Source organism: Sardina pilchardus, chromosome 7, assembly GCF_963854185.1.
Source record: "Sardina pilchardus chromosome 7, fSarPil1.1, whole genome shotgun sequence".
Taxonomy (NCBI): domain Eukaryota; kingdom Metazoa; phylum Chordata; class Actinopteri; order Clupeiformes; family Clupeidae; genus Sardina; species Sardina pilchardus.
Window position 1 is genome coordinate 8138271 of NC_085000.1, and position 22835 is coordinate 8161105.

General features: G+C 45.9%; 1 protein-coding gene across 2 annotated transcripts in view; it reads right to left on the bottom strand.

Moving 5' to 3' along the window:
- The window catches only part of pax7b (paired box 7b), a 54578-nt gene that overhangs the window by 17264 nt on the left and 14479 nt on the right, over positions 1 to 22835 (bottom strand). For both annotated transcript variants that reach the window (XM_062540572.1, XM_062540571.1), the window contains exons 5-7: positions 14196 to 14395; positions 4761 to 4926; positions 4237 to 4430 (exon numbers count right to left, since the gene is read on the bottom strand). In XM_062540572.1, the coding sequence (XP_062396556.1) occupies positions 4237 to 4430; positions 4761 to 4926; positions 14196 to 14395 (560 nt within the window). The remainder of the gene's footprint in view (positions 1 to 4236; positions 4431 to 4760; positions 4927 to 14195; positions 14396 to 22835) is intronic.

Consider the following 22835-nt stretch of genomic DNA (forward strand, 5'->3'; position numbering starts at 1 on the left):
ATTAAGAAATTCTTCGTACAGTATACTTTCAATATTCAAAATAAAAATGACTAGTATTCATTGGCTGCTGTCTTATGTCAGTGCTAATTTTCTATCCAGATCAGAGTTGGCTATGAATATATTATGAATCATGAAAGGACAATGACATTATCAAATTACAATCATAATAAGCTCAGACTAAAGAATACATTGGAAAAGAATAATTGTGTCAAAGTGTGCAAAGGAAAGCAATGGGAATGGAGTGACGCAACACTGAATAGTTGAACTAACACTCAGTGCAGGATTGAGATGATCTAGTGCTAATGGGCACCACCTGCCCCTTCCTCAAACTAGTGCACAAGTCCCTCTGCTGCTGACAGCTGTCAAAACTGGCAACCCTGGAGGCTCTTAGGATTTTGTTGACATTTCAGAGAATGACTCAATGTGAATTTCCCAACACCCATTCCACTCCAAATCCCCTTTTACAAATAATCAACTGTACTTTAAAAAAAAAGAGGAAAAGAAAAATTGTGTTGCCCAACAAACTAATAAAGATACAGCCCACCAACCAATTGTCAGACAACCCCAATCCAACAAACATGGAAAATAGACGTATTCAAGGCCGCAGAAATCTGTCCATACCTCAGTCTTGGGCCAAGGGAGGGTTTAATGGGGATTAGGTCTGGCACAGCCTTATTTTCATCAGAGCACAAAAAAATTACAAGCCACAAAAACAATGATGTGTTTTCCAGAGAAGCGAAATGAGAACATGGTCCAGGGCCTTGGCACAGGCTGGGAAGTGCTAGCAGAGAGCTAGCACCTGTTGATGCTTAGGACCCAGTATGCTTCTGTTACACACTGGCCCCACGCCACCACAACTCATACGCTTGTTTTTTAACCCATATTAACCAATGAACTAGTGAGCAGACTGCTCATCCGAACAGCAGGTACGAATTAAACACATGTGCACACCTGTAAATGAGGGGACACTCACAGCTGTGCACAGATATTGCGGTTGTTTGCCTATAGCTTATTTTTTTTGCTATGAAATTTATGAAAGCTATACTGAATGAGTAAATGTGCTGAATTTGTTTATTGGTTTGTTTTAGCATTAATATAATAGTGACAATATAATTTCAAGAAAATGTAACATTTTAATGATGTATGTAAATAAACAAAATGGTCACCGATCTTCTGTCTGTTACATTAAAATCCTATGCATCATATAAACATCTGCTATTTAGTAAATGTAGTATAAATTCAGCAAGTAAATGGTATTATTTCATAAATTCCGTAAGTAAATTATTTCTCCTTTAAAACTGAATGTAGAATACTTTTGAGAAGAGAACTATTTGGACGATGCCATTGTTAGGGACAAAAAGCTTGAAAAAGGTTGGAAAAGTACCAGTGACAAAATGCAACGAAAACAAAAGCTCTATCCATACATTTCCCCATAGTCCTCAGACACTCATCAACCCTCAATTTAACTGTGACAGATTACCAAGGCTCTATTTTGTCTGAACATTATAGGCATGCATATACATCAATGTATACATTGCATTTCCCCCATGCCTTATGTTGATTTGATTTGAAGTTTTGAGCTCAGAGGCATTTTCATAAAAATTCATTTTTATATAAAAAAAAGTGCTGTCTGTCTTTTCAAACAAACCAAAAAAGAAAAAAAAAATCCAATCACATTGCAAAACAAGAAAACATCTTCTTTTCTTTAGGGGTTATAAAAAAAATAGGAAATATTTCATTAATAATAATAACAATAATAAAAATCAGAATAACAAAATAAAAAAAATATTAGAGGAGTTCCTCTTCCCAAAAATAAATAAATAAATAAATGTATATATAAAAAAATCTAGATGTCATAAGTGACTGTAGCAGATGTCATATGCTGTGGCTGCAGCACAAAGGAGTGGGGATGTTTTTGTGCTGCGGGGCACATGCTGGGGTACATGCTGGGGTACGGGGCACATTCAGGCACAGTGTGGCGCTTGGCCTGAACTCTGATACTCCTGTCAAACAGGACATTAATTTTTCCCACAATAAGGGGCTGATGGAATTGCCACATGCTCCATGTGGACGAGAGGGGATGGGGGAGGGAGGGGACGGGGCGAGAACAGAGTGTTAGACCAGCCTCTGGGAAGGGGTGAGGAGGAGATGAAGGGCTTGTAGCCACTGAGAACATACCTATGGGGGCTTGTTCGTTTAGACTGATGGAATGCCTGCATCCAGTACCATACAGTACACACCAGAGCAAACAAAAAATATATATTCATTTATGCACTGTGGTGGAAAGAAAATGGCTTAACTTCATGACACCTCATGTGTATTTCTCAACCGCACGTGTTCAAACTGAGGCTTAAAACAAATCAAATAATAGAGAATAAAATCAAACAAAACCAAATTAATCGCATGCAATAGCTACAGTTAATTCTGCACATGCTTGTATTGCTCTCTTTCCTCTATGCACTTATGAAGCATGAATTTAATGAAATTATGAGCGACTGGAGTGCTTTAAAAGATATTAGTTGATTAAAGAAATGTTTACATAAAGATCACACATTATCTGATTTTTTTATTCTAGATTTAAATTGCAAAATGTGTTCCTTAATAGAAAAATCCTCACTTACAATGCTGCATGTGGTTTGAATGTGGGTACCATAATCCTTAATGTAAAACAGGAGAGGGGAGCTATTTTATCTTTTTTTTCCTTTCTCTCTTTCTCTCTATCTCTCTCTCTCTCCATCTCTCTCTCTCTCGCCCTTAAATACAGAGTGAGAAGAGAGGCGCTTGTGTAGCAGCCACTGAATAGTCACATTAATAAAAAAAAAGCCAACCATGGTCCTGATATTTATGCAGGTTTGCAGCGAGAGTATTAGCACTTAAAGCCCTTCCTCTGTGATTAACAATCAAACATGCTGAGAAATGCCTGTGTTATCCCCAACTCTCCACTACAAGAGAAAATCTCTTTTTTGTCATCAAATCCCTAATTCTTTCTTCTTTACAGAAAAAAAGAGTAATACCAGTCTCCAATCTGCTTTGAGAAATATTTGAAAAAGAAAAAAAAAAACTCCCAATAAAATATGTGTGAACGAGGGGGTAATTGTGGACAAATGCAGCATTGAATTTCATTTTCAACTCCTTATACACCATTTCAATCTTATTTTCTGCTTGTTAGGCAGATCGTGTTGCTTGGGGTGGGCAGAACTGCCCAGTATTGCTCGGTAATTGCATATAATTTCCTCTTCACCAGTGATTTGCATCAATATCAGTCATTTCCCTATTCTTTGGCATTTAAGAATCAACCCCGACCAGAAAGTCCCATTTTAAATGCTTATTGTTCAAAGCGCAGAGAGAGGGGATAACACTCGCAATCACCCTGAACAGGGAGCCACACACAGCCACACCAAAACCAAGTCACAAACCACAGACACCAAGAAATCAAGAAAACTGTCAGTCCAGTTTTACAGAACCAAGAGACCACGAGCGCTCAACATCAGCATCCATTCTATCGGCATCTAGTATTCTACATCTATCTTCTGCCGCACCGTTTTCACTGTAAGCAAACTTTGACAAACGACCCAGCACAGTCCCTGTTGAAATATGTTCACAGGTGCTGAAACATGTCAGGGCCTGTGGGGCAGCTCACTCACCAAACGCACACAGCCATGCACGGCATCGTAGCTTGTCTTACACCGCTGTGTGATATTTCCACACCACCATATAGAGCCAGAGTGCCTTAACACAGTCAGAGCCGTATCAGTGTCATTAGCTTAATCAGCTGATTGCTCTTCCTCTGCCGCTCATTATGGGATACAAGAATGCTCTCTGTAGGACATCCGTCACCGCAGTAACTCCCATTTCTAATTTAAGTGGATAGAGTAAACCTAAACTTGCGGGGTTGAACGCACTTAATTTAATTGGAACGATTACAAGTGAATGGGTAATTACTAAATCCGTCTTTGTAAACACCTCAGATGCCACCAGAGAGCATCCGCACGCTAAATCACTTTCCAGCCACTCCGGAGCTCCTTCACCCCTGAGTCCCCACGCACTCGCAGGAGTCCTGCTTTATCACAACACCGACTGAGCGACCCTGCGCACACACACACACACACACACACACACAGGACAAAGAGCAGAGCACTTTCATCTTCTGCTCGGCGGCGTCCGCCAGAGAGCCCGAGAGGGGTCAGAGCAGGGGGAGAGGTGTCACTCATGGCGCGGTGGCTGACCCTTACTGACCTGCGGAGAGAGGCCGTTGCTCACAGGGTTCATGTGGTTGCTGGAGGCCGTCGGACTCATGAAGGTGTCCGAGTAGCTGGAGAAGCCGTGGCGGTTGGCCGACGACAGGCCGTACGAGCCGCTGTCGCCCGGGAGGCTCTGGTGCATGGTGGACGGGGGCAGAGGCTGCGGCCGATGCAATGTGCCAGTGCCGTCTGCAAGGGAACCAATCAGATCAGGAGTTCAACATCCTCATGTCTTTATAACAGCCATTTATGAACAGTTATGAATGTACTCACATGGCATACATGACATCTATTGAGAAGGCCATTGCATCCTACTATATCATTTCATTACTTCTCAGCTACATTACTAAACATGCATTCTACAGTTTGTTAACTTTATTTCCTTTGTTTTGACTATATAATGACAATACGAAATCAGAATTTCCAAATCAAATGATAGATCAATCACACTAATTGGATGACATCGCATGATTGGATGTGAGTGAACATCATGGTTGGCATCATCTGGAGAGGGTGTACCTTGTGATAGCGTGGTGGTGCCGTACGAGGCCTCGGGCAGCTGATACGTCGGGAGCGTGGGCATTCCGGTACCGGGGAACCCTCCTGGCAACAGGTGGTTAAACGCAGCCAGCTGATTGGCTCCCGCCTGCTTGCGCCACCTGGCTCGTCGATTGCTAAACCACACCTGTGGAAGGACAAAAATAATGACGGCCATGTTTTTCGTCTGATATAACCTACCCACCAGAGACAGAAGTGCAAAATAATTGAAATTCGAAATAGATTCTAGATAAGACTAGAATGCATCAGACATGCTTTGTCAAACATTGTTTGTTCAACAAACTCGACTCTCCTCAGTCCTCACCATACGTTCTTTGGGGGCATAATGAGATTTCCTCCAGCAGGGGCAGGACAGGCTCTTTAGGAGAGCACACATGCACTTTGCACTTAAAACACATTTCAAAGCCCCTATTCAAGCCCCCTCCCCTTCTCTCTCTCTCTCTCTCTCTGTCTTCTCAAAGAAAGAAAGAGTGGTGCCAATAAGAAGCTGCATTTCCCCCAGCCAAGGCCCTGGGTCCTGTGCATGCAAAACAGTGACTGACATTGATCTATGCCTCTGAGGAGCAATTCTTCAGCGCTTAATGCACTGTCAGTGCAGTTAATCTACTGTTGTTTTTCAAATGGCCCAAGCCTTTGTGAGGGTCAGTGAGAAAGGGGGACAATGGCCTTTCAGTGGATCCCTACACAAAGAGGGGGCGTCCCTTCTTAAGCAGCTCTTTCAGGGTTACGCTTTCAGCCTGGGCATTGATCAAGGGATAGCAAAGAAACGTATACACACACACTAACTCACTCACTCACACACACACACACACACACACACACACACACACACACACACACACGCACACACACACACACACATACAGAGACTCACATACTCTTTTTCTCCCACTCTCCCTCTCATCCTTTCTTCCTCTGTTCTGCTTTATGTACACAATGTGATTGTGTGAAGTGCTTTATTGGTTAAACGAGAGGTATACTCCAATGGTTGAGACTTTTTTGGGGAGGAAAAAAAAAATAATGTATAGCATCAACAATGCGAGCAAGTGGGTTTGGCTTAAAAGTTTGAAACTGCCTTTAAACTGCAAAATTGTTGATCAGATAAGCAACAACCATACAGCTATCTTCAGGAGAGGAGAACTAACACATTTCTTCCTTTAAAAGACTCTGAAAGCAGCGGTCCAGTGACCCGCACAGGTCTGTCCTGCTGTGAGGGCCGATTGTCCAGCTCTCGCTTCCCGCAGTGTCCCGGGTCACACCCGACACCACTCCCAGCTTACAGCCAAGCAGACCCGCTGCAAATTAAAAAGGCAATTCAGCAGCCACAAATTAGCCTTATTAACTCCATGGGGTCCTAATTGCAGTTTAGTGTGTGTCTTGGGCTGAAAAGCAAACCAAAGTTGTGCTAGCACGTGTGTGTATCAGTGTGTGTGTGTGTGTGTGTGTGTGTGTGTGTGTGTTTGTGTGCCTCTGTGTGTGTGTGTGTGTGTGTGTGTGTGTGTGTGTGTGTGTGTGTGTGTGTGTGTGTGTGTGTGTGTGTGTGTGTGCTTATTTATTTGTAGATATGTGTGTGCATATTCTTGCACAAGAAGGCACTCCTATTCACAACCTGATCTTTTGACATAGACCTTTTCTGCAGTGCTTTTTCGGAGTGCTCATGCTGTGCTTGAAATGTTCACTATTTCACCCCACAGTACACTACGCATTGAAACATGGGAGATTTCCAACACAGCATCCGAATGACATACATCTGGCCTCGCACCCTCCATTCTCTTCAGAGGCCTCTGCTGCAGAGCACAAAAGCAGGGCAGGCAAAGTGCCTGGTGTTGGAGCAGGGTGGTGGTGGGGGGTTGGTGGTGGGGGGGGGGGGGGGGTAGAAGAGAGAGAGCATTAGAATGAGCATATTCCTGGTTAAGAGCTGGAGCTGAGCACTTCCCAGCGTTTGCCGGCTTTTTTTTTTTTTTTTTTTTCCCTCCCGGAGTAAGAGGCTTGGTCTGAGAGAGCGGCAGGAGCAGCTGCACAGACTTGATGCTCCGCTTTGGAAGCGCGGTGGCAAAGTCACCTTGGAACAGGGATTTGCTCTCTCCAGCCCTGCGCTAATTCCTCCGCCGAGAAGGACACATGTCAAACCTCGGCCAGAAGAGCACAGCCAGAGCGCTGCGGCAGACCGGGAAAGCGCGCGATTTTCACCGTCGCAGATTTTACAGCAGCGAGGGGTTAGCGGCGCGATCGTTTCCCTCTCCAAAAGCAAAAAAAAACGTGACGTTTCTCATGGCGACATTAGCAGAAATACCTGCGCCGCTGCCATGGAGCGAGCTAACCGCACAAAGGACCATGGAGAAACGAGAGATGGAGGAACAAAGGGAAAGACAAAAGAAAGGAAGACGGACAAATGTCAGACAAAAAAAATAAAGTGATGGCTGACCGTGCCACATTCCGTAGAGAAGATGGGCTCAGGGCAGCTGAGGAGTGCAGCTGAGCTCAGATAGAAGCCCTTTTCCCCTCTCCGGAGCCTTCCACTCCTCCTCACATAATATCAATCACCCAGGCCCTATCAATCCTGCTCTGTCCAGTCGCACGATGGCAACTATATGTCTTCCTAGGATTACCACAGCAGCATGGAGCGGCTGGAGGGGCGGTGCTGGTGTGGGGGGTTGGGAGTTGGGGGTATTCGGGGAGGCAAGGAGAGACGGTCCGATGAGGAGTAAAGCCTGGATAACGTGATTGAATTTCACAGCAAAAAAGTAGAACATAACGGTGGCTGAGAGGCGTAAAAAAGCCCGACATCAATCTCCCAGACTTGCCACCGCCAGTCACAGAGGCAGGTCAGAGGGGACCTGGGCCAGGACTTAGGCCCCAGGAGGGGGCCACGCTGGGCCCCAGGGATGACCTGCTGCACGGGGGCGCGCTGGGTGGAGGTGACACGGGGACAGCACTGATGCCATGGTTGCTATGGAGATTCTGGCCAAGGCTGGCTGGACCAGGGGTGAAGGGTTAGGGCTGTGTGTGTGTGTGTGTGTGTGTGTATTTGTGTCTGTGCATCTTTTTTTGAGTGTGGGCTCTTGTGGACATATTTGTGAGTGAGTGTGTCTATGTTTGTAAGTGTGTTTGTTGAACATGTGTGTGTTTCTCTGGCTTGGTCTGTGTGTGTGTGTGTGTGTGTGTGTGTGTGTGTGTGTGTGTGTGTATGTGTGCACATTTGCTTATGGTAAAAAAACATGGACAGTACAGTTTTACTGCATCCAGATGTTGTAGCTGGATTAGGTAACCCTGCACGCACAGATGCACGCTCAAAATTTATATAAGCGCTCCTTTTTTTTTACTGAGCGTTTGCTCTGATTCAGAGTGTCTTGTTAGGAGAATGGAGCAGTATTGGGTCCAGATTTCCGCCACGAGTTGGGCGTCTAATACATGATTTCACCGCAGGGGGCTGACACTCGTGGCCTCCAAGTCTTCCTCTCCACATCAGAGGAAAAAGGAATGGGAGAGGAAGACTGTAGAAAGACGAAAGGAAACGAACACAGTCCAAGTCCTGCTTCAGAAAAAAGGCGCCGCGAAAAGCCCAATCTCACAGGCTGTTTACCAGCGAGCGTCTATGCTAATTAAAGTTGCTGGGAGTAGGGAAACTGGGAATGGATGGCTGGATTAGCTTGATAAGTATCAGACAGTCTGAGAGAGATTCATTTAAATTCCAATAATAAAACTCACTGTTTGAGCACCAGCGCGGGGTACAGCAATACCCATCCGTCTCCGAGATCTAACAGCAAATCCAATTTGTTCCCTCACGACGCACAAAACAAATGACTCCAAGGAATAACTCTTACTTTTATGGTAATGTTCGGTGATGCCACAATTCCATTGTCTGTGCCATAGTTTTGTTTTTGCTTTTTTTCCCCCTCTCTTCTCCGATGAAGGCAGGTTGACATTTTTCCGGAGAGAGAGAGAGATAAAAAAAAAAAAAAAAAAAGCGCAGTGAGTGTGCCGAGAATAGAGAACATAATGCTTCTTGTGTCGCTACAATCAGTGGTTTTATTCTCGCTTCCCTTGAGCAATGTTACAACACAATGCGCCCAACACTACCCATCGGTGAGGAGACGACACCCACATGAGAGGGAGATTTAGTCTGGTGGGAACGATAACCGCCACTAAAATTCACACTCCGTGGGGTATACCATAATTCTCCGTAATCTACAGGTTCTTGTCTCGTAGCGCTCTCCTCTTTCTTGGCGCCCCCCCTCCCCCTTCCCCAATCACGTCAACGGTACGGAACAAAACAACGAGTAAAACTTGTCACTTTGCTGGATTTAGGGTAGTTTTTCTTCCTCTTCCCACAAACGCCCTCCTCTCTATGGGATTGTAGGTAAATCACGGGCTGCGAGTGTGAACGTGATTTGAATTGACAGTTTGTGGAAACTGAAGTTTCCTGAGTCAAGACGAAGGACAGGTAGTCATGTCTCCGTAGTCTCTCCATACATACCCTCTCCCCTCCTGCAGGCAAGCCCCTGGAAGCCGTTAACTCTGCGGTTAGGCTCCGATATGGATCAGTTCCTGCAGCCCGTCAGAGGGGACCATAAAACAGTTGAGGAAGGAGGGGAGGGGCCTTCTGTGGTCGACATAATCACGAACCAGCCCCCGTAATGAAGACAAATGGAGAGGATCTGCTGTAGGCCCTCATAAAGCCCAGGAGCAAATAACGTTGTCACTCACAATTACCTCAGGCACACCAAGTGCTTTGCTTGGAGGCTGTGGTCCCAGTGCTGAGGGATTCAATACTAAATCAAGTGATACCATGACTATAAGGCCCATTAAATTCAAGGCATCACATAAATGTACCCATTATAATGTCATTTGTCAGTTGAGCATGTTGAGGGTACGAGCTACAGTGACTACTGAACAGAGAAAGCACTCGACTGAACAAACCGATGTGATTTCTCCTTGACCACAGATTGTCTTCACATCCCTTTTTACGCCCACTCAGTCCTCCCTGCTATCCCAACTCTCTCACATTCTCTGTCCATCACTTCTTCTTCCCTCTCTTCTTCTCTCTCTCTCTCTCTCTCTCTCTCTCTCTCTTTCAACTCCCGTCTTCTGTTCCTTCTCCATCTCTCTTTTTCTCCTTCTCACTCTCCTCCCATCCCTCTCTCTCTCTCTCTCTCTCTTTCTCTGACATCTGGATACTGTGTCAGCGTGCAGCTGCGCTCAAGTGGGTTGACACTCGGGCCACGGGGTCTGCCAAAAGCCAAGAGGGTCAGACACCTTCCCCTCCACAAAAGCAATGATCCCAGCGCACTGGCATCTGCCTCTGAGCAAGCTCCGGTTCCTGCTCCACACACACACACACACACACACACTAGTGCTTGGAGTGCTTGGAGGACATAAAACACATCGGTCGTTCACATACATCAACTGCTACATGCCTCGGAGCCTTGCTCGGCTTCATAGCCATAGGGCTCTTTCTTTCTCTTTCTCTCCCTCTCTCTCTCTCTTTCTTCTCTCTCTCCCTCATTCAGTGGAAATACACAAAACTAAGGCCAGCTAATGGTCTTGCATTGTACAGCTACTCAAAACACAATAGGAAGGGTTCAATTAATTATTTCATATCTCAGCACAACATCTCAAATTCCTATATCTATAACAAGCCTAGCACAACAATAACAATAGTCTTAGATAAGTCAACTAATCTGCACTGAGGATCAGTTTTGAACTTGAACCAATTATCGCTAACCTGTTTCAGCGAGCTACAAGTTCTGCGTTCACTAAGGGTCCCTCCATGTACACAGTGGCAGTACATTATGCCACTTGGCATGTTGTTTGATCACATGACTGAATGAAGAGGATGACTGTTGTTAAAAGAATGTACTCTATGACAAAGCAAGCCGAATTAAGTAAAAGGAGCCATTTAGCTAAAGCCTGTCCATGAGGAGGACAAGCATGGCTTTGTCTTGATTTCAGCTATTCTCGTAAAACATTAAACATGAGGAGCCCTTCAAGAACAACTCACTGTTTTTCCCTAAACTGTTTTGGGATGCCATCTGGGAAACAGCTTTTTTTCCCCGCTCTGACGTTCCAAAATTAGATGAAGACAACAACAAAATTGCAAGCAGTACTTAAACAATCCGGTTATTCACATGATATGTTCTAGTGGCAGTATTTACATAGAAAGATAAATGAGATTCTTTGGCTGGCTGTCTGTGTCTGTGTCTGTATGTGTCTGTGTGTGTGTGTGTGTGTGTGTATTTTCCCTTAATGTTTGCACTTGTCTAATTTGCATCAGTTGCCATAAATACACAAAAGAGCCCAAATGGCCCCTTAGGGCTGAGTGAGAGAATGGGACTTTGAGCTGACCCACTAACATGGCAGCAGCCTCAGCAGGGTCTGTCCCACTGCCAGACACAGAGGTTCCCTCTGCTAAGCACACACAGCCACATGGCATGGCCCGCTCCAGACCTCGTGCTGAAGTGTTGTTGTTTTTGTGCACGCTATTGTGACTGCATGCAAAAACACAGTCTGGCCACAGTCGCTCTGAGCTGATCACAATCACTGTCAAAACTATGAGCGAGGAAAATATAAAAAGCATTGTGATGATTAATTGAGTGTGTCTAGTGTTTTGAGTGCATACACTGTAAAACATGAATTGGGATACTTTACAATACCCATAGATTGAAGATGAATGAGGAGCATGAAAAGGTCCATTATTCTGACCGTCGTCTCGCATTCACAGTGACCATAGATTGTTGGCTGCCTGGCTAAAGTAATGACTTGAATCTATTTTTCTTTCGTCCGTTCATTCTTTTTTCTCTCTCTCGTCCTTTTTCTTTTCTTTTTTTATAGGCTCGTGATTGATGAATGTTGCTGGTGGAGGAGGGTGCTCCCGGGAGAGGGTGAGGGATCCTCTCTGATATGCGGACGCATTTTACAAGGAGCGGCGGTGGGCTTGAAAGTGGTGGGAAGAAGCGATCCCGGCCAAGAGTTTAAGTGAGAAATCCATCAGGAATGCGCTCGGGCGCTTTTCATCCCCCTGCCTTCGCCACCGAACAGCTGTTGCCATAACTCCACTGTAGCTCTCCCCATTGTTTCAGCCATCTAAATGGTCGAGAGGTGCTGTCAAAATATTCTTAGTGAAGAAAAATGAGAAGGGGAGGCTTGGTCTTCAACTTCCACCAAACAGCTACGGCCTCTAAAACTTTGACCGACTTTGTTTGTAGAAATCTTAAAAATGTTTACTGTATGGTAGTGTACACAATACAATCAAAAGTGTCTAAGATTTTAATACATTTAATATATGATCATTATCATCATTATAGAGATAAATTAAAGTTAGCTGAGAAGTTGAGGGCCCCACTGGGAAAAGATGACAGAATAGGCCTAGAGACTGTTTATATTCTTACCTATTTATTCTTTCTACTTAATCCTAGTCAAACCGTGTGCATTCTAAAACCAGGAAACCAAGCCAGGGTTTGGACAGATGGGTTAAGATTGATGGCGTGCATCCTACAGCTCGGTGGAAAAAGCCTGATCTCTGATGTGCCAAAGCAAAGCTTCCTCTTTTCTAGCACAACAAAAGGCTGAACCCCTCTCCTGGCTGGAGACCTTGCATGATAATGTCCCGGGCCACTACGCTCTGTAAACCTGCATAAAAAGGCTCGGCGGGGAAGGGCAGCAACTAAGACAAACATTTAGACACTCACTGTAATGCAAACTAACAGACATTTACACAAGAATCTTTGGAAACAGACAATTACGTTTTAATGCACTCCCGTATCCACTAAATACTGACACTCTCCAAGCACTTCCAGGTCGGTCACACTGAATACCTGAGACTGCTCTTTCCCCCAGATAACAGGCGTAAAGAGTGGCTTCCTGAAATGACCCACAGTTATGATTTAGCATATGACTTGGGGCGATCTATGGCAGGTCAATCACATAGAGAAGTCCCGAAAAAGTATTTTCTCTTTTTTTTTAAAAAAAAAAAAAAAAAGGAGGAGGAGGAAAAAGTTTTCTTTTTTTCTGTAGAAAAGTTCTCCAGGGGAGCTTGCACACAGCAACAGCCCGCAGCTTCCACATGTAATGTCTACAAGGGTCCTTTCAGTCACACTAGCCGGTGCAGTGCCACTTGGGAGCGCCGCAGCTCAGATATTTCTGCACATTGCTGACCTCTGACTGTACTCTCATTGTGAAACCCATGCGCATTTCCCACAGCCAGGATCAGACCTATAAAGTATCATCTGTCGTGCTCTGCTCCATGCCCTCTGGCGCAGTGCACCGCGTGTGGACTCAGAGAGGTCCATTTGACCCTTACACACACACACACACACACACACACACACACACACACACACACACACACACACACACACACACACACACACACACACACACACACACACACACACACACACAAAGAAACGCTCAACTGGGGATTCATCACTTTCTCACTCAAGCTTAGTGTAAGGAAAAAGAAACTGCATACTGTTGCTTTAAGAAGACAAAAAATTGAATTGGAAAACATGACCAAAGCTGCATGTTGGGTAGGACTAAAAGAACCTGACCAAATAAAATAAAATGAAAAGGCTTTAAATGGAAAGGAACGTTTTAGAGTTACTTTGGCTTGATAAGCAAGTCAGTGCTGGGGCAGGGAGGTGAGCAAACATTACTAAAAATAATTTCCACCTGTTCTAGAATCAACCTCATTCTGAGCTCAACCAAAAATGTATACATTAGTCACTTAATACATTATTTTGTTAGTAGTTATTTATTTTTTGATCATTAACATTCATACTGCTCAACATCTGGTGAGAATTAGCTGTAATAATGATCAACATACACAACAGCTCCAACCTGAGACCCTCCTGCACAACATGACTGTTGATCAGATCTCATCAGGTTCAAAGGCTAAAAATGCTGCTATATCTGCTGGCCACCCAAGCAATGAGCCATCTGCCCTCCCTCACAATCTCTTCCTCCCTGATTAAAGTACTATGCTAATCACAACATGCAGAGGTGGACTCTCAAAGCAAACCATCTCTGTCAGTCTCCGTCAATCCTTGTTAACCGGCACATCAAGAGCTGTGTTGACTAATATGGCCTCTGTGAGCATCACCCTGAAGGAGATGATGGGGTAGTATGACTATGTGTGTGTGAGTCTGTATGAGTGTTTGTATGTGTGTGTATGTGTGCATGTGTGTGTGTGTGTGTGTGTGTGTGTGTGTGTGTGTGTGTGTGACAGAGAGTGTGTGTGTGTGTGTGTGTGTGTGTGTGTGTGTGTGAGAGAGAGAGAGAGAGAGAAAGTGAGTGGGTGAGTGAGTGAGTGAGTGAGTGAGTGAGTGAGTGAGTGAGTGAGAGAGAGAGAGAGAGAGAAAGAGAGAGAGAGAGAGAGAGATAGTAAGCATCTCTTACCTGCACGCGTGCCTCCGTGAGTTTGGTCCTCTGGGCCAGCTCCTCCCGGGTGTAGATGTCGGGGTAGTGCGTGCGCTCGAAGGCCTTCTCCAGCTCCTCCAGCTGCTCGGCCGTGAAGGTGGTCCGGCTGCGCCGCTGCTTCCTCTTCAGCGGCAGGTCCGGCTCCGAGTCCACGTCCGAGCCCTCGTCGATGCGTCCACCTGCGCGCGGGGACGGGAGAGAGGAAGAGGAGGAAGAGGAGGCAGAGGAGGAGGAGAACGTCAGAGACATGCTGCTGCACCTTCCGCTTAGCACCCTACGAATGTGGCAAGAACTCTTTCCCCAATACAGAGACAAAGTGACGCTGTTTGGTGGTTGAAAAGGATAACAGAGAGAAGGGTGCAAAAAAAACGGGAAGCGTCAAACAACATGAACACTCTGGGAGGGGGATAGCTAGCTTTTTTCCCTTCTTCTCTTCCTCTTCTCTCTATGATGTGTCTCGTGGGAGCCATCACATTTCCAGGTCAATTCCGAATAGAGTGTGTGTGTGTGTGTGTGGTTGTGTGGGTGTGTATGTGTGTTTGTCCGTGTGTGTGTGTGTGTGTGTGTGTGTGTGTGTGTGTGTGTGTGTTTGTCCGTGTGTGTGTGTGTGTGTGTGTGTGTGTGTGTGTGTGTGTGTGTGTGTTTGTGTGTGCATATGTGGTGGGAAGAGGAGGGGCAACAGCAAGTGGATGGATGACAGAGGATTGAAAACGATACAGGCTGGCGAGGCTTTTCAAGCAAATATTATTTCAACGTGTGGTTATTTATATGAGACGAGGCTCCAGTTTTTTGTGTGTGAGTACACATCCAAACAGCCCCTGGGGCCTACAGCAAAGTGGCGGGGAGAGTTAATCTCCGCAGACCACCTTAGCGATCCGTGTACCGCCATTCTTCGCAAACGGCCCCGGGCCCTGGAACACAACTGGCAGTGTGTGAATATTTGGGGTTATATTATTGTGTTTCGTTTCATTAAAACCGCGCGCACAATATCGGCTCGTGGTGATTAAAATAACCGCGGCACTCGCAGATTATCGGTCTCACGCAGCCGTCCTTGTCAATTACAGATAACAATTCCGCGGCACTCGCCGCTTTCTTCTGAGGAGATGCACAATTGGAACCGGACTGAAACTGATGCAAGACGCAGGGGAGAGTGTGGGTGGCAAAGTGAGGAAGCATCTCGTTCACGACAAAAACAACACTCGCTTAAGACGCACCTCATCCTCCAAGCACACTTGGCCTGCTGCTGCGTTGGGTTTTACGTCAGATTCTTCCATTTCGGAGGCATGCTTCTCACTCTGACAAATCATGTGAATACTTTCCACACAATCAAGTGAAAAGTACACTACGACGTATAAACCTGCTTTCCACTATTCTTCAGGTCAAAAATCTGGACTGTCCACCAAAAAAACCCCTCCATATCCAGCATTGTGTGGCAGGAGTGTTCTAAGAAAGCCTTTTTCTCCTTTATCATTTCATTTGAGTTTAGTCCTTATTTATTTCCAGTTTGGGCAGCGCTGGGCTGATCCTCCCCCCAAATCCCCCTGGCAGCATCGGGGGCCCAGCTCCTCAGACACAGGCCCTAATCCAGGCCATGACTTCTCCCCAAATTTAAGCCATTCCACATTAGAGACGGCTGTGGCTCCCGCGCTCCCATTGGCCGGAGCTGGAGGGGCCTTCCCAGCCTGCCCCCTCTGAGGGGCTGTGATTACGGAGCCGAGCTGAACAGAGCGGAGAGGAGCGGAGCAGGGCGGTGCAGGGCGGTGCGGTGCGGTGTGGCACGGTAGTGGCGGCGGCTGCAGTCGCAGTCCAGGCCCGGGAGTCAGAGAGCCTGAGCCCAAATCTGGTCTCAGCTAAGGGAGCATTCAGCCCTCCTCTGCAGCCCATCTCACTCCCAACCACAACCCCAACCAACCCTCACTCTCCTCAGCTCCAACCCCAACCCTGACCCAAACCAACCCACTCTCCTCAGCTCCAACCCCAACCCCAATCAACCCACTCTCCTCAGCTCCAACCCCAACCCCAACCCCAACCCCAACCCCAACCCCAACCCCAACCAACCCACTCTCCTCAGCTCCAACCCCAACCCCAACCCCAACCCCAACCCCAACCAACCCACTCTCCTCAGCTCCAACCCCGACCCTCACTCTGCTCAGCCACAGCCGCAGGGACTCCAGACTCCAGAACCTCCTCTCTGCCTCTACTCTCTAGTCCACTCCCGGCCACCCACAACTCCAGCAGGGCACTGACTGATGCCGCTGCACTTCCACTCCTCTCCTCCCCTATGGTTATTACTCCCATGGCCCTTTGTGCGGGTGCAGGCAGTGGGCACAGAGTAAGAGAAGCTTCAGTGGTGGGCTAGATTGAGACATTTTTTTTATAGATTTGAGGAGCCATCTGCCCTGGTATCCACAGACACAGAGATTGTGCTACTACACAATACAATTTGATGAATCTGCCACAGAAATGATGATGGCACCGAAACCTGTTCGTGATCCTCACTTCCTCCTTTCTCTCCTCGCCACCCACTCCCAACCCAGGGCACTCAGAGAGCAGTCGCCAATGACATGCAAAGAAGTCAGAGACTCTACTTCGAGCCACACTCTATGCTCCACTCAACATCTTACATGTACGTAGCTGTGCTACAAAGACACAAGAAAATCTAATATGCAACAGTGCCTCAAGTTAGCTTTAAAGCAGACGTTTGTTTTGAATCTTCAACAAAGGCATTGCAACCACAGTTAATATGATCAAAAGCACAGGCCTACAATAAAAAAAAAAAACCTGGATCTCCAACAGTTCCTGCATTGAATCAATCTGGTTGGACAGGTTTCGAGCTGTTTTTTTGCCGAGAGTCGACGTGTCTCCTGTGACAACTGGAGGAGTTTGGCCTGTGCTCTACTCTCACGTCTCCAAAGAGCTCCAGGGGACACTAATGACTGTGAGTTTGGAGAAAGTGTATGTGTGTGCGTGTGTGTGTGTGCATGTGTGTGTGTGTGCCTTTGAGTGTGTGTGTGTGTGTGCTGCACGTAGACGTGAGAACAAGTGTAAACAAGTGTAACAGTATGCGCTTGACACTCATGAACTGAGAGAGGAAGCCGTGAAGCGGCATCTGACAACATATTAGATGGGACGTCCTGCCTTTGGTGGAGCGTGGCAGGCCAAGGTGTGCGGAGTAATGAATTGCCTGCTTCTTTGAAGAGCGTGACCTTAAGTTGATCCTACTCCTCAGCCAAGGAGAAACTGCAGAAATTACATGGAGGTTGAAAAGTCAGACACTGTCTGTTTTTTGAAACATCAGGCACTCATGATGTTTTGACTTAAATCGAAAAGGTCTGTCTTTTTTTTCTTGTTTGTTTGTTGCTGGGTGTTTTTGTATCTGAGCAGTGTCCAAAAAACAAAGCTAATGGTTGAGTTGGTGGAATATGTGTGAGTGCCTCTGCGTCTTTCTTTTTTGTTTGTGCTTGTGCGTGTGTGTGGCTGTGACTGTGTGTGGATACACGCCGGACAAACAGTTCGCTGACTTGCCTCCAAACACCGAAAACAATAAAGGGGCCCCATCAAACTGGCTTAGACTCCAGGCCAACTCTGTCGTTTAATTAAACAAGGACTTATGGGATTACAGACAGACTCTCATTACAGGCCACTTGAGGAGTCTCCTCGTGGATGTCTTTTTGTCTCCCGAAAGCTCGCACTCAAGAATTCTCAGCGGATTACATGTGGCCGTAGGACATGAGGCCGCATTAATTAAATCAACTCCTCTTCCCTCCCCACTCCACAAAGATTTGCTCTCTCCCAAATTGTCCGACACTCTAAATGTATATATATATATGTGTGTGTGTGTGTGTGTGTGTGTGTGTGTGTCTAGGTGTGAGTGTGTGTGAGCATTTGGTAAAGAGTAAACACATACACACCGAGGGGACATATCCCCTTTGTTGGCTTTTATAGGATTTCAGCAAAGCGATTTGCCATTAACTTGCCATGACAACACTTGAGGCCGGCACAGTGGTCCGTAGATCACTTTGCAAAGGCACCTCGGAGTCCTGAGGCTGGCAGCGGCTTTCATTTCAGAGACAGCATGGAATTTATTTGTTCTCTCTTCTACATGCTGCTGGATTTAGAGGGGGGGGTGCAGAAATCCCAGAGTATCCATCCTTGCTTTGCATCACTTTCTTTCTGTCTCTCTATCTCCCAACCTCCACCCCCTGTCTATCTCGTTCTGCTATTTTTTTTTTTTTTTTTTCCTTTCGTCAAACCCACATGGCTATCTGAGAAGATTTCACTCGAGTCAGAGATTGGTCCTCTTAGTGTTTTGTGATCACCATTACTCCAAGTTGCTTTTATTTTCCTCTTCTTCTTCTTCTTCTTCTTCTTCTCTCTTCAATTCTTCTGTCATCTCTGCTTTCTTTTCCTCAACAGCAGTTGAATAAACAGAGGGGGCCAGAGGAACAAATCGGAGGGGCCACCGCCTCGCTCGCGCCAGCTCCCCTTGGCCATGACTGATGACTATGTGTTGTGCCACATCTCATTCGGCCGCAGTCACAACGATTACAATGTCACTTCGCTAGCATATCACAGCACATGAGCAGAGCCTCAGCCCCACTGCTGGGAGAGAGAGAGGGAGGGAGAGGGAGAGAGAGAGACAGAGACAGAGAAAGAGAAAGAGAGAGAGAAAGTTTGACAGCGCGTTCCTGCTGAAGGTCAGAAGCGTCTCCTTTTCACTCTCTTTTTTTCCCTCTCTATCTGTCCCTGTCTCAGAGTCACTCTTTTTCTCTCTCTCTCACACACACACACACACACACACACACTCACACAATAATGAAGTTGGGATTATGGTAATGAACCAGACGCTGATGCTGATAGGATGGCTAAACCTGGACCTCATCTTTGTCTGTTGTGAGATCCACAGATTGGCATGCTAGGGCCCATCACGCAAATGTGACTGACCGTGGCAGGTTCCCAGATATGTCGAATGTGCAGCAGCATAAATATGGCAGAATGGCGCATATGCTGCTCCTTCACTACTTTAATTCCAGCTTTCCACTACAGAGATGGTGTAGCATTGAAACAGTGGCAAAGATTGTCTACGTGTGGCATGACACATAAGAAAATAGCATTTTGTGACCCTTTCAATCATTAAATCCCATTAAAAGTTGAAGTTTAAACCATTTATCTGTCCTTGCAATAATAAGGAACATCCAGATTATTGTGAAATGACAACTGTAATTCCATTTGAAAGTTCAAGGGATGTTGATAAAATGCCCCTGTATTTGTCACGAAATTAAAGCTTAATTAAGAATTACTGGGACTGTATTATGCAGCGTACATGTATCCCTCCAGGGCTCATTGTATTGTCAGATGCCATATATTTGGGGGAAATGACTTTAACACACTTAATACCTTCTTTAATTAGCATAGCAATCTTCAAATACATCAGAATGTGCATATGTGTGTGTGTGTGTGTGTGTGTGTGTGTGTGTGTGTGTGTGTGTGTGTGTGTGTGTGTGTGTGTGTGTGTGTGTGTGTGTGTGTGTGTGTGTGTGTGTGTGTGTGTGTGTGTGTGTGTGCTTGATTGTGTGCTTGTTTGTGTGCTTGTTTGTGTGTGTTTTCAGGATAACTAAACATAGCAGTCGTTCGTTTCAATAATCTGAAATTCATGATGCACAAGAAATACCGATACTCCTTGTATTCTCATTTAATAATCCTGTTAATTATATTACTGGCAAGAATATCCCATTGGGATGAACTTCACTTGTAGATGTAAGCTTCCATGTGTGTTACTACATTATTTCATTGCTAATTTCAAGGAATTAGAGGGGAAAACATTTAAAACCTCGGATAGGAATTAACACGATCTTGTTTTCGAGAACTAAATATCCCAAGTCTCCCCCCCTTGTGAGTGTTCCTGAAATATTTCACCAAATCCAGCAGTGACTTTGATGTGCTGGAGTTTGTCAGAAGTGCCACAGGCCACAGTGGAATTACAGCCACCTAACACAAGCATTCTTCTTCCCCGCTTCCCAGAGCTGACCCCAACCTCTGTAGCTGTGGATGGGATATCCATCATTATCAGCACACTCAGGCCTCTCTCTTTCTCTCTCTCTTTCTCTCCCTCCCTCTCTCTCTGTAACTATCCCTTACTTTCCCCTTCTCCCTATGGCCTTCCTGCCAGGGTTTCTTGGCCTCTTTAGCGCCTTAGCTAAATAGCGCCTGGGGCAGTGTGGCCTTGATCCACCACCGACCTCCGCAGCTGCAACATCCCCTTGAAGCACACAACACACACACACACACACACACACACACACACACGCACACACACACTCTCTTTCTCTCTCTCTCTCTATGTCTCTCCATGGTGGCGAATGTTTGTGCATTTGTCTTCATCATCCACCGACCACCCAAACATCTCTTGTCCCCAAGGACTTATAAATGTTAACTGGGACAGGGTCAGATGGGTGGGGGGGCAATTAGGGCATTAGAGTGACAGTGTTTTACCACCGCTCACTGCTGTGGCCCACCACGGGAGCACATTACTCTACATAACTATCATGGAGCTCTGTGCTAAACGCTAACATCATATTGGCAGGGAAGACACCTGCGATGCTTTAAACCTGCACTAAATTCCTTCAATATATATAATGAAAACACTACTTCACAAACAAGACCTTTCATTTGACGATGACAGACGACAATAACTCCATGCTGTTTGCCCATGGCTGTTCACATGTCCATTGTTTTATGCCCCATGTATCAATCACGATTAACTTCAACGCTGGGCAATCTGAGGGAGCAGAGCTAAACGGGGCTTCTTAGTCAGCTATCTCTGACATACATCTGCCTCTAAACAGGCTGGCTCTAGGGCTGGATTTGAACAGACCTGTCTCTCGTACTGGCACTCAAGAGGAATCTAGGGCTCTGATGCTGCCGTGCAGAGCCATGGGACAGGGCGGGGTGGGATCTCATCAGGAGGCACCACCATTGCTCTCATTTGGGTTGACAGCACTGCATCTAGCTCCGGAGGTGTGCTGAGTGGCCATGTGCTTGTCCATTCAGTTAATGCCACGTGGAATTGTTTTTATGTACATAAATAGGAGAATTATAACACATGATTTTGACTGTTGATATGTAGAAATAATAAAGCGGATCATCAACCATGATGAAACAACAATCAGGGTATTAGGTCACATTTAAAAGAAGGAACTGTTTCATTTGTTGCGTTCATCCATGTCACTTAAATCTAAATGTGAGTATTCTCTAAACTAACTGTGTTTAATCAGTTTTGTTGATATGACACTTGGGGAAGACATATATCATCCCCATCCAGGCTCAGTCTCTGGCTGCTCTGCATATTCATTCTTCTGGCCTCTTGGGGATAAAAGCCTGTCTTTAAGAAGACCAAGGAGGAGAAGAAGAAGCTTCTGGAGAGAATAGAGGAGGGGGGGGGGGACCAAGAATAGGGGAACGTTCCATAATCTCAGGCTCCCACAACAAACAATTAGTCCTCCTTTTCTTTCTGCTCCATACAAAAAAAGTTTAGGGGAGATAGAGAGAGATAGAGAGAGAGAGGTAGTGAGAGAGAAAGAGAGAGAGAGAGAAAGAAAGAAAAATGCGAAGGAGAGGTGATGGGTGATGGTCTTTTAGAGGTCTTGTCATGTGCATGAAGGCTCAGTGGCCCGCTTTTTTATTTGTCCGCGGCGTCTCTGTGAGTGTGCGCTCACCTTAAACAACAGAGCGGCTCAGGGGCCTCCGGGCCCCTTTCAGGGCCAATAGAAGCAGCACCTTAGGGGGCCATTTAAGTCTAAAAAGAGGCCTGACAGCCCTGTGCAGCTCCATGGGGCATCAATAAACGCTGACATATTGACTCTCTGTGCCCGAGCACCACCGGAGAGAAGCTCTGCCTGAATATGAATCCACTTAAGCGCAGAGCAGAGCGCTGCAGAGTGCAGAGTGGAGCAGCTCGGCTCGGGGAGAGACGGTTCTCCTCCTGCACACACACACACACACACACACACACACACACACACGGAGGGGAGTGGCCAGGCTGTGCATGGATAGTATCTCTGGGGTTTTGGGTGCCCTGGAATTTAGTTTAAACCGTCAGTTGAGCACAACTGGCATGGGGCTCGACTAGAGATGTATGAATTCAGAAATAAGTGCAATGAGATGATGCACTAGCAGTTGACAAAATACTGAGTGTGGAGGGGGGGGGGGGGGGGAGCAAAGCAGATTCCCGCCCATCACCCAGAGATTGCATCATTCAAGGACATAGTGGATTTTAGATGTTTTTTTTATTTGCCTGTTGTTTATAAAAGGAGGCTTGGAAGGAATGTTTTCAGAAGGAATTGGAGGGGGTGGCAACTCATTTTCTGCCTATTTTCTTCCACTGGAGGAGGTGTCAATTTACAACAAGTTTCTCTCTTTCTGTTTAAGGCAAGCCATTCATTTCCTGCTTAAAAAGACCTAAGCTGCAGCATAAGTCTTGGTAATGTTGAATGACTCTTGCAGCATGGGGGAAATGCATAAACACATAAATATTTTTTTTGTTGTTGTGTTATTTCAGTTTAAAGTCAATGTCTTTGTCAATGCGTTGGCACACACCTCTAGCAATTTTCCAGAATTTCT